At 58.5% G+C, this 19,218-nt stretch overlaps 1 protein-coding gene across 8 annotated transcripts in view; it reads right to left on the bottom strand.

The window, feature by feature from the left end:
* Positions 1 to 18,937, bottom strand: part of LOC125633007 (uncharacterized) — a 30,696-nt gene extending 11,759 nt beyond the window's left edge. Inside the window, exons 1-6 of one of the 8 annotated variants that reach the window (XM_048842110.2) lie at positions 18,753 to 18,937; positions 11,106 to 11,234; positions 10,011 to 10,097; positions 7,346 to 7,489; positions 3,912 to 4,058; positions 1,912 to 2,031 (exon numbers count right to left, since the gene is read on the bottom strand). In XM_048842110.2, coding sequence (XP_048698067.2) covers positions 1,912 to 2,031; positions 3,912 to 4,058; positions 7,346 to 7,489; positions 10,011 to 10,097; positions 11,106 to 11,129 — 522 coding nt within the window. In that variant the 5' untranslated portion in view covers positions 11,130 to 11,234; positions 18,753 to 18,937. Of the gene's footprint in view, positions 1 to 1,911; positions 2,032 to 3,911; positions 4,059 to 7,345; positions 7,490 to 10,010; positions 10,098 to 11,105; positions 11,235 to 15,091; positions 15,179 to 17,588; positions 17,686 to 18,469; positions 18,717 to 18,752 lie in introns of those variants that run through there. The other 7 variants (XM_048842105.2, XM_048842104.2, XM_048842106.2 and 4 more) reach the window with 7 other exon arrangements.
* Between the last annotated feature and the right edge of the window lie 281 nt (positions 18,938 to 19,218).

The following is a 19,218-nucleotide window of genomic DNA, read 5'->3' as shown; positions in this document are numbered from 1 at the left end:
ACCTGGCAGAAGGGGTTACGCTTGCATTTATCTTTCCACTTTGGACTACTTTTTTGTAGTGGAAGTATACACACAAAACAACCAGTGTCTCCACAGACTTTCTTCAAATGCCTAAGCTGTGCCCTGCTAGCAGTGGGCACCGTCAGGGTGTGCATTAGTTGGCTGCTGGGCCACTTATCCGGTGGCCTTTCCAGTACGTATGTCACCACCGCCTGACCCTTTGCTGTCACTTAGCCAAGAGATGCCTACTTAACCCCTTTTGTCTCTCCTCCTAATGCCTCACTAGGGCAAGGCTCAGGGACACTAACCCACCTCAGTCTAGCATCTTCCCCACCCCGGCATTGCTGCTTGTAAGCAGAGGAGACAGAGTATGAAAGGTGAAAAAAGTTTGGTGTCATCACATTCCTCTGGCCTGACCAGAGTGTCTGTCCCCTGGAGCCTGCTCCTGCGATTTCAGGGACGTCAGGGTCTCAGATGCTCTTAGGGTTGGGTTTGCTAGATTGTCAACTCCCTAGGGCAGGGGCTGCTTTTGCTTGGGTCTTGTACAGCACTGCTCGCCTCGTTGGCACGTAACACTTAGCACCAGAGTCTGGTCCCCTCACTCTCACTGACCAGTCACTCTCACCTCCAGTGGACCCCATAGGGCCACTCCTGGAATGAAGTGCTACCCTACAGAACCCAGCCCATAATGCAGAGCTCTCACACCAACCCCAGTGTTCCCAGCACTCATGTTGTAGCCTATCTGATCACATATGCAAATCTCTGCCTCCCGATTGGATCACGAGAGACAAAGAATAGCTTTTCCTGGACCTCTAACTCCACCCACATCTCTGGTCTAGACTGTAAATGTTTATTGGTGTGGGCTGGGGGGATGATTTGGGTCTCATAGTCCCGAGTCCCTAGACATACCCAGATACGTGTGTTGGAGACATTAAGGATGATGTAACTGTTGACACGGACTCCAGGGTTCAGCAAACAGCAAGACTTGTTGTGCCTGCAGGTAATTATTAACACTGACTTCATGCTGGTCAATATTTACAGTACGTCTCAGGTCAATGACGTTGATGTTCACCTGGGAAGCCAGTGGGCCAGCTTCAGAGCTTCGGGTCATGGGGCGGGGGCCGTGTTTGCACTGCCTTTGGTTTTTAATTAAGTGCCCTGCATTACAAAGCTGTAAAGTTGCAAAGATGTAAATCTAGGGTAACTCCACGTAATCCAATGGTGACTCCAGATTTACCCTGCGGTAACGAAAGTCACTCATGCTAATAGAGGTACTCCGGATTGACACCAGTATAACTGGGATTATAGTCTGGCCCCCTATGGGCTTGATATCTATCGAAATGAAGACTCGCTGAGCTATCTTCCCCTCTGCGGCCCTGCAGTGCTGCCCCAGAGGGAACTGGGGTTTATCTGTTTAGTTAGCTATCTCTTTATTTATTCCCTTCTCTAGAAGGGAAGAAGGCGGGTTCGTGCAGCTCCGTCCGGGGAACCCGGTGCACCTGGAACTGGGACTGAAGCCAGTGGGATCCAGAAAAGGCAGCATTTCTTAGCACTGCACCTAAAGGAGACTCTCCGTCATAAGCTGGGTCTAGGTTGTGCTTACGTGCCCCGAATCAGCCCTCCAGCCCCTGTTCCAGCTGTCTCGCTGGCAGAGGGGACCACAATGCAGCTTGTGCTCTCAGGAGGGACAGCAGGGATGGCCAATAGGAAGCCCCCTGGTAAAATGCAGCCTAGGGCCAATGGAGGCTACAGGTCCCAGCCTGCAATGCTCCGGCGTGATCTGTGCAGCCGTAGCTTAGATCCGTCGGCTGAGTCCTGTAGCTCCTGGGGAGTTCCCGGCCCTCAGTCTGAGTGACGCTGAGTCCGAGAATCACCCGGCTGGTCTCTGCCTCTCCCCTCCCTGCCTCTTACCTTGAGGGACTCTAGAGGGCTGTAGCAGCCCGAGCAGGGCAGCTGGGGTCGCTTGGGTTTTAGTCTGCGCGTCTGAGTTCCTTCAACTGCCCTCCTGCCTCGCCCTGGTAGAGCAGGCCCCTGTGCGAGGAGAGAGTCGGCATGGGGCCTCGTTCTCGCTGCGTCGGGCCCCGCTGCCAGTGAGAAGCGCAGACGGGGCACATCTCACCCCCGGGCTGGCCTAGCCACGCTGAGCTCCCAGCTTCCCGGGGGGCATCATGCGCTGCCGTGGGAGACTCACTAACGCCAGTGCTGAGACCGCAGAACAGAAGGGAGCTGTGGGCTGGGAGTGCTGCAGGGAAGTGACGGGCTGTAACGCACCATGGGCGGCAGGTATCCATGGGCAGGGCGGCTAAGCCTCCCCTGTTCTGCCCCAAGGCCCTGCCTCCCTCCCTCTTTCCCCTGAAGCTGGTGGGGGCTCAGCTTCAGCCAGTGGCCTGGAGCTCAGGCCCGCCAGCAGCCAGGGCCTGGGGCCGCCCTGAGAAGCTCGGGCCAGCCTGGGGGTCAGGCCAGAGGCCCCGGGGCAACACTTGGGCCATCCCAGAGGTCAGGCCAGTGGCTTGGCCCGGTGCTCGGGCCAGCGGCTCAGCCCAGGAATCGGGCCAACAGCTCAGCCCGGTGATGGGGAGGGCTGGCACGGCTCGGGCGGGCTGGCCAGCAGCTCAGGGCAGGCAGGGCGTGGGGCTCCTCTGGCGGCAGGGGGGGTTTTGGGGCTCCAGTCGCTGGGAGGTGCTCAGGGCTCCTCCGGCCACAGGGAGGGTGCAGGTGGAAGGGGTGGGGCCAGCAGGTTAGCCTCCCCGAAACGGGGGTTCACCCGCCCATGTAACGCACTAATGAAAACCCGCAGCAGGCAGGGGCACAGGGACCTTGCAAGCCCTGGTTTGTACGGGTGCAGAGGCAGGGGCTGGCTGGTGATCAGCAATGGAGCCTCTGGCATCTAAGGGCATGGCTACCCAGCAGCTAAACACCCATGGCTGGCCCGTGCCAGCTGACTCGGGCTTGTAGGACTCGGGCTGCAGGGCTTTTTCACTGCTGTGCAGACGTCTGGGCGGGTTCCCGAGCTTGGGCTGCAGCCTGAGCCCAGATGTCTACACAGCAATGAAACAGCCCAAGCCCCGTGAGCCCAAATCAGCTGGCACGGGCCAGCTGCAGGTGTTTCTTTGCTGTGTAGACATACTGTAAGCTGAGCATGCCCTCTGCAGTGTGTTGTGCCCTTCCTTCCGAACCTCCCTTTCCCCTCAGTAATGCCCTTCCCCTCTCCCTGAGCATGGGCGCTGGCTGCCCCAGCCTCCCAAGGACAACCAATACATCAGCTCCCCCTGGGCCCTCTCGCTCAGGCCGTGGAGTTTCATTGCTTGTTAGCCGGGCCGTGGGTAAATCACAATTCTTTTAGAAAATTCATGACAGCGTAAAAGGCAAAATATTGAATTCCCCCGAGTTTGCACACAATGAATTTCACAACCAAATTCAGAGAGACAAGGTGGGGGAGGTGATATCTTTTCCTGGACCAATTTCTGTCAGTGAGAGATACGAGCTTTCCACCTTAAACAGAGCTCTTAGCGCTTCTCTCTTGTTTACATAGAGCTCATGCAACAGAAGTTGGTCAAGAAAAGATACCACTTCACTCACCTTGTCTCTCTAACACCCGGGTCCAGCATGGCTACAACAGCTGAATTAAGTCAGTCTCAAGGCTGGAGTGAATTTCACAAGTAACGTTGGTCAGTTTTGAGTCCCCTTACTCGTAAAACTAATTCCAGCCTTGAAATTGACTAGCTAAGAGAACTGTTTGTATTAAGGACTCTGTGGTAGACATTTTCTTTAAAAAAAAGTATTGGAAAGATCACCGCCTGGGGACATGGCCACGATTTCTGGGCCCTCCGTGACATGGTGATTTGCACAGGGCCCTGCTCATTAGTTAACATGAAGCTCACAGCTTCCACCCTCCTCTCCTCTTACTGTACCTGGAGGCTCACATTGGAGGGTGAAGCAAGAAGAGTCATATAGCCGTAGTTGTAAGGTGAGTGCCCTGGAGGATTCGATCTGGATCTGGGTCGCGGCTGCGAACGTCTCTCAGCTTCCCTCCTGGTTCTCACTTCTGAATCCTGGACCTGCAGAAGGACAGTGTTAGCACCACACTGCAGTGTGATCTCCGGGTAACGGGGGGCCCATGGGACAGCACAGGTCTGGGTGGGGCGCTGAGCTCTGCTTCGGGCAGCAGGCCCCCCGCTGAGTTCATTTCAGGCTGCAGAAGTGTCCCACTGGCAGGAACTCAGTTGGTAACACAGAGCTCGGGCCCCATCGCGGGATGGCTAAGGGCTGAGTTTGCCATTAAATCTCCACTGGTGCCTGAATGGGGCTTTCCCTTCCCTGTGCTGACGCTCCAGACCTCTCAGCAGCGCACCAGGAGCTGAGAGCAGTGATGGAGACACCTCTCCCCTCTGCTCTGGGAGCTCGCCTGGGACCTCAACATCAGCTCCAGCTTCCCACAGTGTCCTGCAGTGGTCCTTTCCGTGGCTTCCCAGTGAGCTGTACCCTTGGCTAACACTGCCAGTGGGGCAGAGAGCAAACAGAAGGAAGTGGGGATGCTGTCTAACAGGTGGCCAGCAGACCAAGGCCCAGTGAAGTGAGCTGTAGCTCACGCAAGCTTATGCTCAGATAAATTGGTTAGTCTCTCAGGTGCCACAAGTCCTCCTTTTCTCAAGGCAGCAGGCTAATTCACTCGCGTGTTAATTTAGTTCAAAGGTCACGGAAATGATATTGTCTTCACTTATCTGTAACCTGTCGAATGCTATCAGTTTACATTAGGTTTGACCCTAGATCAAAGGCTGTATTAGCATTTAGATGAGAATGTACTTGGTGTGTCAACTTTCTGAAAAACCAGTGAATGTTACCTGTATGGCTTTCTCATATCTATTTTTATTATGTGACAATTTCCTTATGTATATCACTAACCAAATTACTCCTCAAAGGAATCTTTTGAATGCTGAGAAAGGGTTTAAGGACTTTAACAAGCAAATGCTAATGTCAAAGCAAGTGGTCATTGATGTGGCGACCTGAGGTCATAGACTCCATCTGCGTTCTTCATCAAAGGAAGCGCCCACGTGGGTGAAAAGCCAGCGTGTCTTCTGTGAGCAGGATCTATAAATACTGATTCAAGGGCATGATCCAGCATCTCTGGACAAATGCATTCTGATAGAGGGAATCCTGAGTGATTGGACAGAGGTCCCCAAAAACCAATTTGGGTAACCCTGAGAGACTTAAGGTGAACTAGCAGAGATCTCTGCTATCATTTGGACTTACAAACACTGACTCAGCGGTTATGTATTTTACCTGCTTTACCCTCTCAGTAACTCTCATTCCTTTTCTTAGCTAATAAATATTTAATTTACTAGAGAAATTAGCTACAGAATTGTCTTTGGTGTGAGATCCTGAGCATCCATTGACCGGGGTGAGTGACTGGCCTTTGGGATCGGGACGGAAGTGACCTGATGCATGGTGATTTTTGGTTTATGTGACCTTTATCACTAAGTCCAGTTTGTCTGGGTAGTAAGGTTGGCTGGAGAGCCTAAAAGGGCCTGTCTGTGGCTCCAAGGGAAGATTAATAGGGTGATCCAGGAGCCCATGTCGGTTACTGGCTTGGTGACTTCTAATTATAGAACACACCACCAGTTTGGGGTGTCTGCCCTGTCTTCTGACAGTCTGACCTGAGACTGGCACTCACAGCTGTGAGCCCCTCCAGACAGCGTGGCAGAAGTGACAGGGCCAGGGTCTGCGGAAGGACAGGATGGGGGCTGTCATGCATGACGGGAACATCACAGCAGGCAGGGGAACTAGGAGCTTGCAAGGCCCGGTGGAGATGGAGCTGGCTAGCGATCAGCTACGGAGCATCCTGGTGCCTGTGACTAAGCGCTCCCTCTGCATCCCGGCCTGGCCTCAGTCAGGCTGGACCACTAGCTCGACTCCGTTTCCCTGTCGCACTCCACGAAATATCAGGATCGTGCTCGGTTTGCTCCGTGGTGATGGAGCTGTGCCCTGTGCCCTTCCTGCCGAGCCACCATTTCGCCTCAGTTACTCCCCACCCCTCTCCCGGAGTGCGGGCTGGACAGCTGGGGTTCATCCCTCCTTTCTTAATCCGGTGCTCCTGGGTCCAGCTTCTCCCCCACCAAGGGTTGCCAGGTATCCGGTTTTCGACCGGAACGTCTGGTTGAAAAGGGAAACTGGCAGCATCCAGTCAGCACAGCAGAGCGGATGCTAAAGGTCTGGTTACCTGCAGGAACGGGCTGCTGCCACCCAGGGACGGGAAGAGCAGCGGCTGCTTCTGGAGCCTGGAGGAGCAGCTCCGCTTAGCAGCCTCTTCCTGCCCCGCCAGCCTGATGGAGAGAACTGGCTGCTCCAGGACCAGGCTCCAAAGTAGGTACCAGAGCTGTCCAGGGGGGCAGGGGAGTAACTTGTCTGGCCCCCACCCCGCTGTGCCCCGATTTCCCCACCCCAGCCCCTCACTCCAGGGACCGACCCATCCGCCTCACTGTGCCCCGATTGCCCCACCCCAGCCCCTCACTCCAGGGACCGACCCATCCGCCTCACTGTGCCCCGATTGCCCCACCATAGCCCCTCAGTCCAGGGACTGACCCATCCGCCTCACTGTGCCCCGATTGCCCCACCCCAGCCCCTCACTCCAGGGACCGACCCATCCGCCTCACTGTGCCCCGATTGCCCCACCATAGCCCCTCAGTCCAGGGACTGACCCATCCGCCTCACTGTGCCCCGATTGCCCCACCCCAGCCCCTCACTCCAGGGACCGACCCATCCGCCTCACTGTGCCCCGATTGCCCCACCATAGCCCCTCACTCCAGGGACCGACCCATCCGCCTCACTGTGTCCCAATTGCCCCACCCCAGCCCCTCACTCCAGGGACCGACCCATCCGCCTCACTGTGCCCTGATTGCCCCACCCCAGCCCCTCAGTCCAGGGACTGACCATCCACCTCACTCTGCCCCGATTGCCCCACCCCAGCCCCTCAGTCCAGGGACTGACCTATCCGCCTCACTGTGCCCCGCTTGCCCCCCCCAGCCCCTCAGTCCAGGGACCGACCCCTGCCGTGCCCTGCTTGCCCCACCCCAGCCCCTCACTCCAGGGACCGACCCCTGCCGTGCCCCGCTGTACCCCAATTGATCAAACTCCACGTCAGCTCCTCCCAACCCAGCTCTGCAGGCAGCAGGTGAGCCCCAGGGGGTGGGGGAGCAACCGGCGGGGGTGGAGAGCAAGCGAGGGGGGGGGAGACATGTGAGACAGGGGGCGGGGCCTCAGAGGAAGAGGCAGACAGGGGTGGGGCCTTGGGGGAAGAGGCGGGGCAGGGGCGTTCGGTTTTCAGGGATCAGAAAGTTGGCAACCCTACCTCCCCCTTGGCAGGCCTTAGAAAAGTCACATCCTCGCCTAGAGCAACCATGAAGCCTGGTCTCCAGGTAGGTCTGGGTCTGGGTCTGGGTCTGGGTCGCCGCTGCTTCTCCACTTGTCTCCTGGCTCTCACTGGTGTAGCTGGCTGCAGAGAGAGGATGGGAGCTGAGAGCCGGCTCTGGGCTCGGCGGCAGTATGCATTGCCTCAGCACCAGCGTCACGACCTGCCCGGGCAGGCCGGGCCAGGGCTGGGGGCTGGGGCCTGTGGAGGGCAGAGAGGTCCCTGTGCAGCTCGGAGTTGAAGGACAGTGAAGCTGAGCGAGCGATGCTGGACACACGCAGGTCAGTCCCCTCGAGGGGCAGCTGGGCTCTCTGCAGCTTGACCGGGGAAGGCCCTTCCCCATGCTCCCGCTGACACCGGCTAGGAAGGGGCGGGCGGATCAAAGCACCCACGCAGCCAGTCAGTGTGCGGCAGGCTAGGGCGCTGTGAATTCACACTCCGGCGTGCCACACGCTGGCTCGCCGTGTGGACAAGCCCTGAGTCAAGGGGCAGATGCAGCTTCCCCCTGGTGATGCAGCCGCACTGGGGTTGTGACAATCTATCGCGCTGTCTCCCTGAGCCCTGCCGTGGCTTCTGGCCCTTGGCATGCCGCACGCCGCACGGGCACCCATGGGAGAGCCCCCCGTGACAGTCGGGAGGAGGCGAGCACAGAGAGAAGGACAAAGAGTGACACCCTAGAGAGCCCTGCAGAAGGAGAGGAGCCCGCAGCACCCTGCAAGAGAATAGAGGGGGTGGGGACGAGCAGCACAGGTGGGAATGGGCAGGGCCGGATTAACGCAGGGGCTTTAGGGGCTACAACCCAGGGCCTCAGGCTAAGGGGGGCCCCACAAAAATAAATCCACAATTATATACAATTCAGTGGTCACCAACCCATCGATTGCGATCAGCTGGTCGATCCTGGAGCCTCTGCCAGTCGATCGCGATCTCCGGGCTGCTAAAATCCAGCAGCACAGCAGGGCTCAGGCAGGCTGCCTGCATGCCGTGGCCCCATGCTGCTCCCGGAAGCAGCCGGCTACTAGTGTGTTTCTGCAGCCCCTGGCGGGTGGGGGAGGCTTCGCGCGCTGCCCCCACCCCCAACACCATCCCCACAGTTCCACCCAAAGGGAGCTCTGGGGTCCCCTCCCCCAGGGGCGCGCAGAGACATGCCAGAAGCCAGCCGTTTCCGGGAGCGACGTGGGGCTATGGCATGCAGCCGGCCTGCCTGTGTCCTGCTGCACCACAGGCCACGAATTGCCTGTGGTAAGCACCTCCTGGCCAGAGCCTGCACTTCTCACCCCCTCCCTCACACCAACCCCCTGCCCCAGGTCAGAACCCCCTCCTGCACCCAAACTCCCTCCCAGAGCCCACACCCCCTCCTGCAGCCCAACCCCCTGCCCCAGGTCAGAACCCCCTCCTGCATCCAAACTCCCTCCCAGACCCCACACCCCCTCCTGCAGCCCAACCCCCTGCCCCAGGTCAGAACCCCCTCCTGCACCCAAACTCCCTCCCAGAGCCCACACACCATCCTGCAGCCCAACCCCCTGCCCCAGGTCAGAACCCCCTCCTGCACCCAAACTCCCTCCCAGAGCCCACACCCCCTCCTGCAGCCCAACCCCCTGCCCCAGGTCAGAACCCCCTCCTGCACCCAAACTCCCTCCCAGAGCCCGCACCCCCTCCCTCACCCCAACCGCCTGCTCCAGATCAGAACCCTCTTCTGCACCCAAACTCCCTCCCAGAGCCCATACCCCTTCCCGCTCCCCAACCCCCTGCCCCAGGTCAGAACCCCCTCCTGCATCCAAACTCCCTCCCAGACCCCACACCCCCTCCTCCACCCCAACCCCCTGCCCCAGCCTGGAGCTCCCTCCAGCACCCAAACTCCCTCCCAGAAAGAAACTAATATAACAGTGGTTCTAAGGTAAGAAGTAGGCTATTTTGAATTAACTTAACTATATTCTACATGTTTTCAGACTGAAATGTAACCACAGAATGGCTTTATGTTAATTAAAAGGCAAGTTTAGTATAGCATTAATAGCCTCGATGCCAAAATTGTGATCATTTTGTTTTAAATTAGGAAAAAGACTTGTATATAGGGGCCCCACAAAATCTAATAGCCCCAGGCCCACAGGAGAGTTAATCCGGCCCTGGCAATGGGGGTTTACAGTCAAGCCTTTCCACCTTAACTCTGACCTTGGGACACTGAACTATGCAGTCCCCTTGTTCTCCATGTAAATTGTGTTTTGTACGGAAATGCTGCAATTACAACAACAATCCCAGCCCGCAAACACTCAACGTCTGCTTGGCCCTTCCTCGAGATGGTCTGGGAAGGGCTGGCTGGGTTGCTGGGCTGGACAGTGGAGACTGGCCATTGCTGGCTGATTCTTCTGTCTTGCACCCCAGGTTCAGGCAGATTCCCCAGCTCATTCTCCTGCTCTGACAGCACCAGGATGCAGTCTGGGCCGTTCCCAGTTAGATCCCTGTGTTTTATTACATGACTGTTAATCTGCAGCTGTGCTTCCCCATCCTCATCTGCCTTCCCTGGCCCAGCTGCTGTCTCTTACTAACCCATCTCTGGTACAGAACCTCTGGGGCCCATCTCTCTCTGGTGCCACCGTTGTTCCCTGCTCACCTTGGTCAGAGGAGAATAGCAGCCAGGACAGGGTTTGGAAGGTGGGGGTGTGCGTTTTCTGTCCTCCCTCCTGACTCGCAGCAGATCCTGTGGGTGGAGAGAATTCGGCCGTTAGGGCCACGTCTCGTTGCCAGAGTCTGCATTTTGCACCAGCTCCCTGCCCAGTCTCAGGGAACGCTCCGAGCAGGATCAGCTCCGTAGGGGCAGGGCTGGGGTGCATTCGCTGAGCTGGCTGGGCGCCCGAGGCTGGCATTGGCACCGCGGGGAGGTGGCAGAGCAGGAGGAGAGCACAGGGTGACAGACGGTAGAAATGGAGAGCATGTAGTCCGTCCCCAGACACCAAGGCAGGGTTAGTCTCTGCAGTCCCTGGCGCCTGTCTGAGTTACGGCAGCATGCCCGGGCTGCCCCATGGCCCACACGCCACCTGCAATCTTGCCGTGCTGCATACTGAGGCTCTGCCTCTGTGCGTCTCCTAGGCCAGGCTTTGCAAGGGCATCCTTAGAAGACAGCATTATGGCTGTCTCCCACAGGGCCTGCCTGGGGAAATCCTTCCCTGGGTGCACAGGGGCTAGGAGGGCCCCTTTATCGCACCACACGGCGAGGCTCTCACCTCCGCTCTGTACGCTAGGGGGCCTGTTGATCTTGGCCGGGTGACGTGTCCATGTCACTAGCTTTGGGGATTTTAATTTTATTTTCAAGTGTGGAGTTTGGGTTTCTGCTTTTCGGAAGAAATCCTCCCCAGCAGTGACAAAGAACAGGAGAAGGGGCGTGGAGTTCTCGGCCCTCTGGCCACCCACCCAGACCAAGATATTTGCAGAGAGAGGTCTGGGGAGAAGACCCTGTTCTAGCTCCCTGGTAGGGGACAGGAAATTTGTCTACCCACACCGCGGTGCTCACAGGCCTGCCACACACCGTGAGATACAGGATAGTGGCTGGTTGGCTCAGTGGTTATGGAGCTTGGAGCTCTCTCGCTCCCCTTCCTTCTGAGACACCATTTCCCCTCAGTAACTCCCCTCCCCTCTCCCAGAGCATGGGCTGGGGTGCTGGGCATGTGACATCGCCTCTTTCTCTTGCGCTCACGCCTTGCAGCCTCACCACTTCCTTGCTTAGAGCAACCATGAAGCCTGGTCTCCAGGTAGGTCTGGGTCTGGGTCTGGGTCTGGGTCTGGGACTGGGTCGCCGCTGCTTCTCCACTTGTCTCCTGGCTCTCACTGGTGTAGCTGGCTGCAGAGAGAGGATGGGAGCTGAGAGCCGGCTCTGGGCTCGGCGGCAGTATTCATTGCCTCAGCACCAGCGTCAGGACCTGCCCGGGCAGGCCGGGGCCAGGGCTGGGGGCTGGGGCCTGTGGAGGGCAGAGAGGTCCCTGTGCAGCTCGGCGTTGAAGGACGTTGAAGCTGAGCGAGCGATGCTGGACACACGCAGGTCAGTCCCCTCGAGGGGCAGCTGGGCTCTCTGCAGCTTGACCGGGGAAGACCCTTCCCCATGCTCCCGCTGACACCGGCTAGGAAGGGGCGGGCGGATCAAAGCACCCACGCAGCCAGTCAGTGTGTGGCAGGCTAGGGCGCTGTGAATTCACACTCCGGCGTGCCACACGCTGGCTCGCCGTGTCGACAAGCCCTGAGTCAAGGGGCAGATGCAGCTTCCCCCTGGTGATGCAGCCGCACTGGGGTTGTGACAATCTATCGCGCTGTCTCCCTGAGTCCTGTCGTGGCTTCTGGCCCTTGGCGCTCCGCACGCCACACGGGCACCCATGGGAGAGCCCCCCGTGACAGTCGGGAGAGGCGAGCACAGAGAGAAGGACAAAAAGTGACACCCTAGAGAGCCCTGCAGAAGGAGAGGAGCCCGCAGCGCCCTGCAGGGGAATAGAGGGGGTGGGGACGAGCAGCACAGGTGGGAATGGGAGATTAGAGTAAGGCCTTTCCACCTTAACTCTGACCTCGGTTCACTGAACTTTGCGGCCCCCTTGTTCATAGAATCACAGACTATCAGGGTTGGAAGGGAGCTCAGGAGGTCATCTAGTCCAACGCCCTGCTCAAAGCAGGACCAATCCCCAATATTTTCCCCATATCCCTAAATGGCCCCCTCAAGGATTGAACTCACAACCCTGAGTTTAGCAGGCCAAAGCTCAAACCACTGAGCTATCCCTCCCCCCAGTTTACATGTTCTCCATGTAAATTGTGTTTTGTATGGAAACACTGTAAGTACAACAACAATCCCAGCCCGCAAACACCCAACATCCAATGGGCCCTTCCTATGCAGTCTGGGCCGTTCCCAGTTAGATCCCTGTGTTTTATTCCACGATTGTTAACCTGCAGCTGTGGCTTCCCCATCCTCATTTGTCTTCCCTGGCCCAGCTGCTGTCTCTTACTAACCCATCTCTGGTGCAAAACCTCTGGGGCCCATGTCTCCTGGTGCCACCGTTGTTCCCTGCTCACCTTGCTCACAGGAGAATAGCAGCCGGGAGAGGGTTTGGAAGCTGGTGGCGGGGGGTTATTGTCAGTGGTAAGCTGGAGCCGGTTCGCTAGAACCGGTTGTTAAATTTAGAAGCCCTTTTAGCACCGGTTGTTCCGCGAGGGGAAAAATTTGGTGGGTGCAGAGCCCCCACCGCCAGCTCCCCGCCCCACCGCCAGCCCCAGCTCACCTCCGCCTCCGCCCCTGAATGCGCCGCTCTGCTCCACTTCTCCCCCCCCCGCCCCCCCGGCTTCCCGGGAATCAGCTGTTCGCGCGGGAAGCCGGGGGGCTGAGAAGCAGGCGGAGCCGAGGTGAGCTGGGGCGCGGGGGTGCGAGGAGGGCCGCTTGCCCGCAGCAGGTAACCGGGGGCGGGGGGCGCAGGGGAACCGCTCCCCGCCCCAGCTCACCTCCGCCACCCTCGGCCAGCGCGGGAAGCCGCGGCCTGCTTCTCAGCCCTCCCCGGCTTCCCACCGAAGAGCTGATTTGCGGGAAGCCGGGGCGGGGGGGGGGGAGAAGCAGAGCAGGGCGGGGCGTTCAGGGGAGGAGACGGAGGCAGAGGTGAGGTGAACTGGGGCCGTGCGCAGGGTGGGGACCTGCTGTGGGTGCTCTGCACCCATCAATTTTCCCCGTGGGTGCTCCAGCCCTGGACCACCCAGGGAGTCGGCACCTAAGGTGCCACTTTTGATTTGTTCAGTGGGGGGAGCAGCCGCTCCCCCTGCTCCCCCCCAGCTGTGCTCCTCCGCCCCTAGGAGCCAGAGGGACCTGCCGGATGCTTCCTGGGAGCTGCCCCAGGTAAGCACCTCCGGGACTCCCCACCTCGCCCCCCAGCAGGTGCCTCTGGCTTTTAGGGGCGGGGTGGGCACCCACTACGGTGGCCCACGAGACCCTTCTGCCCGGTTCTGGGGGCAGTCAGGGGACAGGGGAGGGGGGTGGATGGGGCAGAAGTCCCGGGGGGTGGGGGTGGGCAACGACCCCCTCATGGGATGAGGAGGGAACCCGTTGTTAAGACTTTGGCAGCTCATCACTGGTTATTGTCCTCCCTCCTGACTCGCAGCAGATCCTGTGGGTGGAGAGAATTCAGCCATTAGGGCCACGTCTCGTTGCCAGAGTCTGCGTTTTGCACCAGCTCCCTGCCCAGTCTCAGGGAGCGCTCCGAGCAGGATCAGCTCCGTAGGGGCAGGGCTGGGGTGCATTCGCTGAGCTGGCTGGGCGCCCGAGGCTGGCCTTGGCACAGCGGGGAGGTGGCAGAGCAGGAGGAAAGCACAGGGTGAGAGACGGTGGGAATGGAGAGCACGTAGTCCGTCCCCAGACACCAAGGCAGGGGTATTCTCTGCAGTGCTTTGTCCAGTCCCCTTTTAAATAGCAACCAGCCCCCCTTAGGGGACTAGTGCACAGTCTGAGAGCCCTCACGGCTAGGAGACCTTTCCTCCTGCTCCGCCGGGATCTACCTCTGTCCACTTTTCTCTCTTTACTCCAGGCTACTCCAGGCTACCCTTGGCCCACTCCATGAGTCCTCTCCCTGCTTGATGTTCTCCCCTCGAAATGGCCACACACGATTAGTCCCCCTTTGATGTCACCTAGACAAGCTAGCCCCGTATGACACTTAACGCTCTCTCGCTGTGGGGGAGGGGAAAGGACTACGTGGCCTCCTGAGGGCCCGTCTAGCCCTACCTTTCTATGAGTCTGTGACATATTTTGTCATTTTCATCGTTCCTCATAAACCCGTCCCTGCAGCCCCTCAAGCCCTTCTCTGGCTTTTCGCTGAATTCTTCCCAGTTTGGTGAGGTCCTTTTGGTCCTAAGGGACCCAGAACTGGACTCAGTACCCCTAGGGCCCTCTCACTAGCACTGTACTGACATCGCCTCATTGCTGTATGACACAATGCATCAGTGGACGCAACTCCTAGCCCACATCCTCTATGGTGGCCATCTGACAAGGCAGACCCATAGCCCAGCTGCTCTGCCCTAGTCTCCCCCCTAGGTCTCTGGCTACAGCTGTTTCTCCAGTCTTTCCCGCTATGTTTTGGGTTGTCACACACCCCCATGTCTTCACTTCCACTTTTCCAGGCTGAATTCCATTGTGTTATTTCTTGCCCTTGTTTTGAATTTCTCTCAGCAACTTTCTGTCATTTCTCTCTCCTTGTTAGTATTTGCGACTCCTTCCAATTTAGTGTCCCATGGCAATGTCGTGAACGGACTGGTCACACACCTTTCCAGGGCACTCAGCTGGCTCTTCAGTCAGACTGGACCTAACCCCGAACCCCGCCATGCCCACGAGATGCCTCTCCAACCCTTAGTACACCCGCCCTATGTCGTTACCCTCGATTTATGGCCTGCTCAGCTGATTTTCTGTCTATCAGATGCGTTACAGAAACTCGGAGAGAATTCATTTGACGCATTCCCTTCGTTCACTAGCGATGGATTTGATCTAGAGCAGCAATCATCAGCCTACGTTGCTATGGCTTCTTCAGAAACCCCTCTGGCTCCACTGCCCCCCCCCCAGATACCTGCTGTCAGGGTTTGCAAGGTCTGGGCTATGCCCCAGCCACTGAGCCGTCACTGGCAGTACCCCAGCTTAGTGTGCCAGACCCCCCAGGGTCACACTTTCCCACCAGGGCAAGGCCACGCCACCTCAGCACCTCCTGCAGGGGCCCTCGGGCTCCATCAGCTCCTGTTTCTCCCCATGGCTCTCCACTGCCAGTCCAACCGAGAGCAAAGCCCTGAGAGAGGCTGTTCCTCAGAGGGGAGCAATGCAACCGGGGGCACCTGCAGTGAGGTCAGGCAGCCTTTTCCAAACAAGGTTATTTTTATTAGTTCCCTGGCGCACAGCTGAGGGGAAGGTAAATTCCAGACAAAGTCCATGTGGGTGGGAGCCAGAGCCCAAAACCCGCCCTTTCCTCGGAGCCTGGTTCCCTCTTCTTGGCCCTCTGTGCCTGCTCTCGTAAGACAATGTCCCCTGCCCGCTCTCCAGCCAGGGCCGTGCACTCCACTTCCCCGCAGGGAGCTGGGGAGAAGTAACTGGCTCTAGGAGTTCACGTGGGTCATTGAGGCTTCCATTGTCTCTGTAGGGTTTTCCATTCTGCTCAGCTGAGTCCAGGCCAGCCAGCCCTAGAGGCCCTACGTCTCAGACCCCTGGCCCTGATCTCCCACGGCCCAGGGAGAGCAGTAACTCCTTCCCCTGAAGGACGCAACCATGCAAAGCGGCTAGTCCAGAGTCACACCGATGGTTCATAAAAACATTGCAGCAAATTCCCACCCTGAGCTCCCTGCCTCGCTTTCCTCTCAGTGGCAGCGCAGTGTGGAGACCCAGACAGCAGCTGAGGGCGGATGTGAATTAGCAGAGCTGGGTGGGCAGACAGGGGGGTCACTAGCCAGCTGGCGTGTGGCCCTGGCCTGGACTAGCAGGGGGGCTGCAGGTGAGGTATGTGAGCTGTGGGTAAAACCTGGGAGTGTAAAAAGCCATTTGGGGAGCGGGAAAGAAGCTCCCTCAATCTCATTTTCCCCTCCCGCCGCTATCCGCCCTTCGCCAAGTCCCTGATGAAACTTGCCCATTGCACAAGCCCTGACCTGAGCAAGGGGGAGCTGGGATCTGCACAGTGCAGACTCCCGCAGTCACAAAAACATGTTTTCAGCAGGGCCTCCCCAGCTCAGCCAAGAGAGGGCGGGGAGGGGGCCATCAGCCAGGCAGCGGGTGAAGCACGTGGCTAACCCTTGATCGGGATGTTCTGTCCCACAGACGCTGTCAGCTCCATCCCTCCCCACCCCTGCACACCCGCCCAGCTCCATCCCTCGAGGGCCTGACTCGGTGGGACCGGGCCAGCCAGGGACCAGTCTGCACCCGCACTCGACATGCCGCGGTGGCACAGCGGTAGGGTCGACACTACAATGACGGGAGGGGTTCTTCCCTCGTGGCAGGAAATCCACCGCTCTGAGAGCTGGGAGCGGGGTCAATGCACCAATTCTTCTGTCAGCCTGGTGCTGCCTACCTCGGGGCTGTCCCCTTAATTCTGCCATACGGGGCAGGGCATGTTACACCGCTGTGAGCAATACCGTTCGGTCAAGCTAACTTTGTAGTGGAGACTAGCCCTAAAACCTGCTTCCAAGGCATGGGCAGCGAGTCCCTCCCCTCACAGGGCCGCCTGGACAGATAGGGACCATGTGGGTCTCTCCCAAGGCCCGTGGGCATTACGGTGGTTATTCGTTTAATCTGTGGTGCTTACAGCTCTGCCAGGCACTGCACAGAAAACTCCTAAGACACAGGCCCTGCCCCAAGGAGTGTCCCGTCTATGCCAAGGGCTCCCACACAAGGCCAGAACCCATACAGCTCTCCCACCTTCAGTGAAGCTGGGTCGGTTTACAGCAGCGGAGGATTTGGCCGGTCCTCTCATGGATTTGGCCGGTCCTTTTCAGCTATGCACTTTCTCAGCTGGAATAGGTAGCAGCCTGTGACCCACACAAAGCCAGGGAGCCGCAAACCACTGCCCGAGAACCACTAAGCCGGGGGGGGAGGGGGGACAGTGCCTAAGTGAGGGTGTAACAGTGTGAGGAGGGGAAGGGGGCAGGTCCAGGGGTCCTCGGGTGAGGCAGACAGGGCTCCTGCTGGGTCCCACGTTTCTCTTACAGTGCAGGGGGAGCATGCTCCCTCTTTGCAAGGGCTGCTCGTGGGAGTGACGCAAGCGAGGAGAAGGGCTTCGCGACCAGGCTGTGGGAGGACACTGGAAGGCCGGGGGAAGCATGGAGTGAGGGGTGAGAGAGGTCTCTGGAGGGCAGTGTCACTGGCTGACCGGACAAGACGGGGCAATTCCAGCCAAGACAAGGCCAGAGACACAGGCAGGGCTGTGTGGGGAGCGATGGGACAACCATGGAAGAGACTCACGGCAAGGGGGAGCTGCAGGAGTGTGAGGCTTTGGCCGCCACGTTTTGGGGGAGCTGGAAGGGGCAGGGGTAGCGTCTGAAGGTCTCCAAGAGGAGGTGCCTTATTCTTTTCTTTTGTAACTTAAGCAGTTGAGCTGCTCCAATCAAATGCCTCCCAATATCACCCCCTTCGTCCCTGCTTCTCCCCCCCAAGCTGACATCAGCTGCCCCATTCCTACTTTTACAAACGGCATTTTGCAGCGTGCTCCCTCACCATCCCAGATCCCAGCTTGCACTCAGACCGGGAGCTCAGCAGGAAAGTGATGGACACAACCATCGGACCTTAGAGGATGTTGTCTGCAGTGCTGGGGTAGCCGTGTGGGTCCCAGGCTCAGAGAGAGACAAGGTGGGGCAGGTAACAGCTTTTACTGGGCCAGCTTCTGCTGGTGAGAGACAAGCTTTCGAGCCACACAGAGAGCTGTTCTGCAGGTCTGCACCCAGAGCTCTGAGCAGCTCAAAAGCTTCTCTCACCGACAGAAGCTGGCCCAATAAGAGCCATCACCTCGCCCACCTTGTCTCTCTGAAACCCTACAATAGAGAAGCAAATCACATAGTTAGTGACCAGGAAGGAGAAAGAGACACACACACACACATACACATACACAAACACACACACAACAGCACCAAACACACACACACGCACACGAACTGCCAGTGGAATTATGGTGGGAGGTGACGGACGGCTTGATTGCCTTCCTGTGATGCTTCAAGTACTGCCCATTGCCACAGGCAGGACATTGGAGCAGCTGGATTAATTGTCTGAGCTGGTACAGCAAACCCTGTGTTCCTGGGGGGGCAGCATAAAGTCCTTTGGTTCAGGGAGGTCACAGTGCCGGTGAGAAGCGAGTGCCTGCGGGCTCAGGCCTGGGAGCACGGCTGCCTCTCGCTGGTTCCGAAGACAACCAGCACTGCGATCCAGGCCGTGTCTCGCCACACCCAGAACCTCCGCTTCTTTTGAATAATGTCAAACCCAAATCCTCTGCGGGTCGATGGGTGTGGTTCCTGGTCCCCCTCTCCCACTGTCCCCCCGCCGCCCCCGTCTCATTGCTCAGGCCTGCCCCTCCTCCACACTCTAGAAACCTCTTTCTCTCCTACCGCATCTTCCAGCTCCCTCGCGTCCCCCAGGTCGGCCCCAGCCACCGCCACGAGGGCGAGCACAGCCACTAAACCGGCCAGCAGCCAGAGCCTCATCCTGCACCGGGCTTGGTCCGCCTGCAGCTGCGGCTTCTCCTACGGCCTCACAGACTGTCCTGCTGGAGGGCAATGAGCTGTCGCCAATCCCCGCATTGACCTTGACTGTTGGATCCTAGCTCCCAGCAGCCAGCTCCCAGGCAACCTGCCTAACAGCTTGGGCTCCTGCCTGTCATTACACAATTACCTTCCTGCTCGGATAGGCCGCTGGCTCATCCGGCCAGCTCCCCGGCTAAGGGAGAGCCATTCCTGTGAGCGAGCCAGGGCAGAGCTGACTGAACAAACAGCCCGTTTCGGGAGAGAGGTGGAAACAGAGTCAGCAGCTCCCCCAGGGCAGGGTGCGTGCAGGGAGCTGGCGATGTGGGGAATGGGCAGCCCTTCACTTCAGCCGGAGCTGTCCAGAGCAGAGCTCTGGTAAATATTCCAAACTCGCGGGGCCAAAGTCCCGAGCCCTGGCACCTCCTGCAGGGCTGAAGCCCTGAGACCCCCCTCCCCACAGATGAATCCCAGAGCCCTGAGCTCCGCCACCCCACCGCAAAGCAGAAGCCCTGAGTTCCTCCCTCCAAGCCTAGCAGCTGAAGCCTGGAGCCCCCCCAGCCCCACTGGACTCTGGAGTTTGTATAGTATTGGTGGGAGGGGGCTCTGGGAAATAC

The sequence above is a fragment of the Caretta caretta genome, chromosome 2 (genome assembly GCF_965140235.1).
Source record: "Caretta caretta isolate rCarCar2 chromosome 2, rCarCar1.hap1, whole genome shotgun sequence".
Lineage (NCBI taxonomy): Eukaryota > Metazoa > Chordata > Testudines > Cheloniidae > Caretta > Caretta caretta.
Note: the sequence above shows the minus strand (reverse complement) of the source record. Positions and strands in the feature narration are given on the sequence as shown.